General features: G+C 37.7%; 1 protein-coding gene across 1 annotated transcript; it reads left to right on the forward strand.

Moving 5' to 3' along the window:
* The first annotated feature begins 994 nt into the window (after positions 1-994).
* Positions 995-1,623, forward strand: LOC148027105 (small ribosomal subunit protein eS26y-like). Its single transcript, XM_087691639.1, has one exon. It carries the CDS (start codon positions 1,119-1,121, stop codon positions 1,482-1,484), a length of 366 nt encoding a protein of 121 aa, XP_087547765.1. The 5' UTR covers positions 995-1,118; the 3' UTR covers positions 1,485-1,623.
* Positions 1,624-7,630: the final 6,007 nt, after the last annotated feature.

The raw sequence follows: 7,630 nt of genomic DNA on the forward strand, positions 1-7,630 counted from the left end.
AAAGATCATAATTGACATAGACCCTGGGATCGGTGTGTTGTTTGAATTCTGATTTCTTTGTCACAGTTTTGATATTGCTTGAGGATAATGAGATACTTGCAGTAGTCTCGCAGATGATTCACGCAGACGATACTCGCAGCAGTCGCACAGTCGCAGCAGTCGCACAACAGCAGCTCTTTATATAGAGCTGGCTGCTGCGTTGCGAGTATCGTCTGCGATTGTGCCCGAAGATCGCGAGTATCCGCACGCAGCTCGAGGCAGCCCCACGCAGCTTGAGCCTCGCCACGCCAGCCGAGGAGATGGATTCGCAGGAGAGGGGGTGGCGGGCGCTTCGACCCGCGAATCGCGGGCGGGCGAGGGGTGCCGGACACATGGCACCCCCGTGGAAAGTGAAGGGGGGGGTCGGGGGCTGCCACGTGGCAGCAGCCCCCGACCTCCCCTTAATATATAGTAAGGATTAGTCATTTAAAAAAAAACTTGTAACATCAATTTGTGATACTTATAGCCAATGATTGTGTAAATCGTGAATTGCAATAATAATCGTAAGTGCCAGTAAAGATTAACATGGATTAGTATGTCAGTAATATGTGTTAGTTTTATGAATTGTATCCCCTTTTCCGTGTCAAAATAGCATGAACTTGTGTTATCTAGCATCAACAATTGTGTTTAATCAGGTATTCAAGTAATAATAATTATATCAATAATGATCAACATCCATAGTATCTCTTCATTCACATGTGATCTGGGGATAATTTTGGAAGTGTCCAGTGCATAGGTGGTGGCCGATGTGTAAATGGTTGAGGGCAGAAGATGGACGGATAGTTATTGGTCAAGAGAAGTGTCTGTCGCGTAGTGTGTAAGAAGTTGGCGAACAAGTGACCACCCAAGTCAATTTCTCATGTGCCCACCAACTAGGTGCAGATTAATGGGGGTGTGTAACCGGCCTCACAAGCCAATGGGATTGTAAAGGGTTGCATTGGTAGTAACGTGGGCGCTTATTATTGGGCGAGGGATTGGGCCTTAGGGTTAGCTCTTCCTGAAGATCGATCGCGCATAACCTAACATTCATTTGCCCTTGCCCTATCGCGAGCTGTGCCAGCACTCATCCGCGAGCAGCCATGACGGTCAAGCGTCGAAATGGAGGTCGCAACAAGCACGGCAGAGGCCATACCAATCCCATCAGGTGCTCCAACTGCGGCCGCTGCTGCCCCAAGGACAAGGCCGTGAAGCGCTTCCTTGTCAGGAACATCGTCGAGCAAGCCGCAGTTCGAGATGTCCAGGAGGCGTGCGTCTACGATGGCTATACCCTCCCAAAGCTGTATGCCAAGATGCAGTACTGTGTCTCGTGTGCCATCCACTCTCATGTCGTGCGAGTGCGGTCTCGTACTGCTCGGAGAGTCAGGGAGCCTCCGCTGCGGTTCAGGCGAAAGGAGGACATGAAGCCCCAGAACCCTCGTGGGAATGTTCCTGCTGCTGGGAAGTAAGTGGCTAGGCAGCATCTGCAAATTTTGATAGGAGTGGCGTGTGACTGCCTCATGCTTTGGCATTGGTTGAGGCTTTTCTTGCTTGTAAGGACGCATTTTGCTCCAATGGGGCTGCTCAAATGTTTCTGTGTTCTTGATACTCCTGCTTCACAGGAATTGCACAAGTCTTTTTTGTATGTGGGAATCAGTGTTGCGATTCCTTTGCCTGCCTTTTGTTTTAACATGGCTAAAAGGTTTTACTGGATGTTTGCCCTAAAGGCAAAACAGAAAACCCTAAGAACAAATGCTGATATTCTGGTAGATATGACTTGGCGGGGCTGGAGATAGATCTACTCCAGAAGTATGCACAGAATTCCCTGTCTCCACACAGCATTTCGTGATGGTATTATCAAAGCTTGATTCACATTATTTGAATTTTGGGCATTCATCGCCCTTTGGGAAGTTATATCTTATTGTTTTTGCACCGCTAATCCTTGTGAGTGATTGCCCAAATACACCACTGGCCCAAGCAAGGATATATAGGAGAGGTCATAGTCATGGTGAAGCAATTGTCGATGGTCAAAGATGTAGCTATGAGGTCAGTTGAGATTCTCGTCCCATTGTTAATGCACTCCTTGCTACCTGCATGTGGTAAATAGCTTGAATGCCATCTTGAGCTTGATTTTACGGGAAATCTATCGTAGAAATCAGTTACAGAGTAGGGCTATCCAATTAGCTAATTTGTCTATGATTAGCAATGCGCCCAATAGATCTTGAAAGAGAGAAATTATGCATTCATGTCATTCGGTGCTCCAACAATTGACACTTTCAATGCACTCAAGTTCAATACTCAGGCATTTGGTCTGTACAAATTTTGGGCCTCAAGGCTGCCAATCGTGTGCTATTCTTCATGAAATTATGGTTTGATGCCAAATTGTTTAGATGTGTTCTCATTTTGTTGTATAGAGGTTTTAGAATTAGAGTTGGAGGAATGACAGCCCAAAATTTGGTGGTTTCTTTCCAAAAATTCTTTTCATTTTTTAATAGTTATTTGTTCTAATAATAAGCCTCTTGACATGTGTAAAATAAACAAGGACTACTTTGCTGCAATAAAATGGCAAATAATGGAGGCAATTTTCCATGCACTAGTTGTCTAGGTTCAATTGATTAAATTGAAGAATGTGTGTTGGTCTCCTTTTGCCAATTTTCCATGCACTAGTTGTATAGGTTTTATTGATTAAATTGAATAATGTGAATATACTTGAGTTTGTTTAACTATATGGAGAAATCATGCCTTTCTAAATAAAGCATACTTAGGTTTATAAGTTTCTTTGTGTGACTTTTAGCAATACCATTGAGTAAGTTGTTTATATGCTTGATTGGTCTATTTCTTGCATACCTTTCTAAATAAAGCGTACTTAGGTTTATAGGTTCCTTTGCATAACTTTTAGCAATACCCTTGAGTAAATTATTTGTGGTTGTAATGGTCTATTTCTTGCATGCCTTTTTAAATAAAGTATACTTAGGCTTATAGGTTCCTTTGTGTAACTATTTGCAATATCATTGAGTAAATTGTTCATGCTTGAACGGTTTGTTTCTTGCAAGATCCATTTGTGCATTAGTAATAGGGCTATCCTTTCAAATAGATTCGTGTGAAGGAAAGTGAATAATCTTGTGTTTCTCAAAACATCGAACGTTACTATATGATAACCAACATCTTGTGAACATGACAACTGTGTATTTTGATAAGGGTAATCACCATCTCTTTGAACTTAACAATTGTGCACTAGTGTTATTTCATTACTGCCTTTGTGATTATAACTTAAATGTTGTTTCTCTTATTGGAAAAAGAAAAGCAAAAGCAAAGATTGGATGGATTTAGATACCAAGGAAGTTGTCAATCTAGTCAATGCATGAGGAATGGAAACCCCTGCTTATTTTGGCACGACATGATAAAAAAATAACGTAGAAAAAAGTATCGAAGACAATCAAAAGTGAGTAGAAGGCAACAAGTATTCAAGCTAGTAACTAAGATCGATCAACCTCAAACAAGGTAGATAACTTGATTTGCTCCAATATAGTTCAGAAGATTTAAAATAATAATTTATCACTTAAATCTTGGACAGTTGGTATCAAATTGGCTTTTTTTTCAATTTGTATTGCTCCATTTCAAAGTGCTATGAGATATAGGTTAATCTCTCTTTCAATTACAATACAATGGGATCTCACAAAGGACTAGTAGCATCAAATATCAATTTTCTCCTTGATTTGGCTACAACAAATTGATCCAAGAACACTTGCATGCATGATGGTTTGAATGGAGATGAGCATTCACATTCAAGTTAGTTGTGAATTCCTTAATTGCAATTGTTACTTTGATAATCGAGGCTCCACTTAATGGACATGGTTCTTGAGGTGGTTGAGAAATTGAAATTAGGGTTTTGATAGCATACACATTGCTTGAAACACAATCCTCATGAGTTGTCGCGAAGAAAGAATATCATAATTAGCAGTCCAAGTGTGCTCCAAATGCAAAAGGCCAACAAGGTGGTCTATTGCAGAGCAAAATGTAGTACCTAGAGGAAACATGGTCAGAACAGTAAATACAAGGTCACAGAAACCAACCTTTCTTCTCGAAAAGGGTGGTGATTTTGTGATCCAAGCACTTAGTTATGGCAATTAGCAAATGAACATAACTTAAATTGCACAAATTACCTTAATAATCTTCGACATTGGACACCCTATTGGCCCCAACATAGCCACCCCTTTCGGTATTTCTTTAACTTGATTGCTAATGAAATGATTACAAGCTGAGATTCACAATCTTCTTTGTTGTTCCAAAATCCCCTTTGCTATAGCAACAATCATCAATCAATTTGGGCCAATTGCCCATTGGCCAACATTGTGCCATAAACTGACTTGCACTTTACATGTGTCAAATGTAGTCTTAGAGCAATGGTAAAAACTATACCTATCTATATACTAACTATTGGAACTAGTATACTAAATAGTGATCTCATGATACACATATTATGAGTAAGCAGTGCCTTGAATGAAATTGAGTACATTCGAGATCCACTACATATACAAGCTATTGGCATTGGAGGAGTGAAAGTGTTACCTCCCATTCATTAGGAAGAAATGAACTCTCTTTTAGGCCTTTTAGCCCCCCTCTCTCCTTAAAATAAGAAAAGGTGGAGGAAAGAATAGTAAAATAATCCTCCTCTCTCCACTTTTGGAATCTGGTTTTGCCTTTTTAATATTATCCATAAAGGATTTGGTCATATTTTGTTCTCTCTTATCATTCAAGATCCCTCTTTCGACCAAATTTTATGTTCAACTAGAAGTTAGTTAAAGTGTATGGTGCTTGGTTTTCAATGCAAAATGATGATAGATGTGGCATAATTCATTTTTAAATAGCAAACAAGAAAAACAAGATTTCAGGAGTTCCTTTTATGATTTCATGGGGGTTTTTTGCATTCTAGCTCTTAGTCAAGAAATAAACATGTTGGTCCCTTTTCTCATTTTTGGAGTTAAAGTTGAATTTTCTAAAATTCGAGAATACTTGCTTATTGGCACGTTAGGTGACCAACATGGAGGATATGCCGATCATTCTATAGCTAGAGTACACCCACGTAATCTACTCTTGGTTATGGCACATTCATTGTGCCATCTCATCTATCCTTAGCAAGTTCACACTTAGTGACTGCAATGTATGCATGTTCTAGTACTTTCATATTAGTATTTTATCATGTTGTAGACTACATTCTTTTGTGTGAAAGAAGAAGAAGAAGATTTCATCCCTACTTTGTATGCTCAAGTTTCCATTGTGTTTGTGTACTTTTGATTGCTTTATCTCTCTTTCCTCTAGTGGTCTATTTACATATTATCAGAGTAGTCCCATGGTCATGTAGATCTCAATTGAAGGGCAAATGAAAGTGACAGAGTGTGAAAATAAGCAAGCAAGCAATGAGTAAAAAGCTATTCCATCTTGTTTGATTTGCCTTGGAATATAGCGCTAGGAGGCTCTTGAGGCTAGCAGGGCTCCAATCTTTGATTGTAGTGAAACTTTGTGAGCTCAAAGATGAAATATACCCAACCCTAATTCAACTTAGGGAGGGTAGTTTGGTAGTCGTCTAGGGACCAATCCTAGTCAACACCATCTATGCTAACCTTGAGTGTGCAAACTTAAATATCTAGGTGTTCCCTAAGCCTACCTTGTATGCAAGGCATCTAGCCTCATCCCACAAGGACTGATCTGCATGTTTCTAAATACATAAATATGGTCTCTAGGAGCAATCTAACATCAAAGTTAAAACAAACTCATTTCACGAATCTTCTAAGATCGAGGTAGACGAGCACCACCCTTAGTTCAGTGAGAGTGAGAAACGAGGAGAGCTAAGCATCAACCCCTCTACCCATAAGGCATTGTCTCACATCGGCCCTTTAAAACAATGCTTTAAGTTCTAGGATTGACTCTTAGGAAGGACTTGCTTATTGGTCTTCATTCCAAACTTTGGGAAAGCCACCTTGCTAATCGGGTCCATACGACCATAGGACGATTCCATCAGGAAATCGTCCACCCACTTCTCATGGTGACGAGGCGTATTTTAGTGTTTTAGATAAGCATGCTACCATGTTGTGACGGCGTATAAATAAAACTTCCTTAATTAGTGTTTGCATAGGGTTTATTGGTGCATTCTTAAGTTACAAACACTAAATGATTCATTTGAAAATAATAGTTTTTTATTTTTATTCTCAAACCTACAATGACTTCAAAACCAACCCAACCAAAATTAGGTTACCACACTTGCCCTATTCATCCCAAGCCTTTCAATGCTAAACCACATTGGGATGTATAGGTTTCTAACCCTATCTTAGGTCTGAGATAGAGATTATAACTCAAAGCATAGCCCCACTAGTTCTCATTTGCCATAAGAGTGAATCTTCCTATACAATAGACCAGTGGTGGTCGACCGTATTAGGTAGTTTACAAAATACTCAAAGTGAAGAGTAACCGAGGCGATCGTGGGAATATCTTTACACCTCATTCTTGCTTGGCTACTCAAGCCATGCACATAATTAGTATAATTATTTTCATGTCTTAAAGCAACCATAATCAATTTGTTAAATTTTCTACCAATCATTTCTTTGAAAATAGATTTTCGAAAATCAACAAATAGAACATGTCCATGATTTCTCAATTATACAAAGTTCATCTCGTGCATACACACACATTTTACTTTTTGTGCGTGTAAACAATTTGAGTACTTATCATAATTTCATAAGTTATAAATGATACAAATAAAAATAGTATTTTTAAGAAAAAACATATATTTTTATAAAATTTATTTTTAACTTACAAAAAAATATATATGATTTAATAATTTGATAATCAACTAACTTTAGATGCTAAAAAAGTCTTTGGTATAAAATTACATCAATAATTTTAATTTTAATTTTAATTTTATTTAATCATATTTTTAATTTTTTAATATTATATTATTTATACTTTTGCCTTTAAAAAGATAAATATATTAAAAAAATATAATAATTACTTTATTATTTTAAAGGTGTTTTTGTAATTAAAGGTTATAAAAACTTACTTTTAAATAAAATAAGAATACTTTTAATTTGAAATGTAAATTTTTAAGTATTTGAGTATTATTTTGATAAATTTTCAATGATAAATCATAAAATTTTATATCTTGATTGTATTAAGACTCTCCTTTAAATAATTTGAGAGAGAGAGAGAGAGAGAGAGAGAGAGAGAGAGAGAGAGAGAGGTTTCATCTTTTAGTAAGGTTTTGGCAAGGATAAACTAATTTCATTTCATTATTAAATGTTTTTTTAGTTTTTTATTTAGAAAGTTAAATTAATTTATTATAAATTTGTTTATTTCACTTTTTATTTTTAAATATGAAAATCATGTGGGAGAGGGGAGGGTGCATCGTTTCTTTTGAAGGTAGGGCTTTTGTTTGTCTTATTAAAATATTGTTTTGATTGGGGGGAGGGGGATGTGGAAGGAATGGTGGTGGGGCCAGCTGGATGAAGAGTCTCCCTTAGCCTTCTGTTATAAGGCTTTTAAACCTTAGACTTTTTTTTTTTGAATTTATTACTCACTCACTCACACACACACACACACACACACACACACACACACACAC

The sequence above is a fragment of the Lygodium microphyllum genome, chromosome 13 (genome assembly GCF_053477565.2).
Source record: "Lygodium microphyllum isolate KBCC chromosome 13, Lygodium_microphyllum_v1.1.10, whole genome shotgun sequence".
NCBI classification, from domain to species: domain Eukaryota; kingdom Viridiplantae; phylum Streptophyta; class Polypodiopsida; order Schizaeales; family Lygodiaceae; genus Lygodium; species Lygodium microphyllum.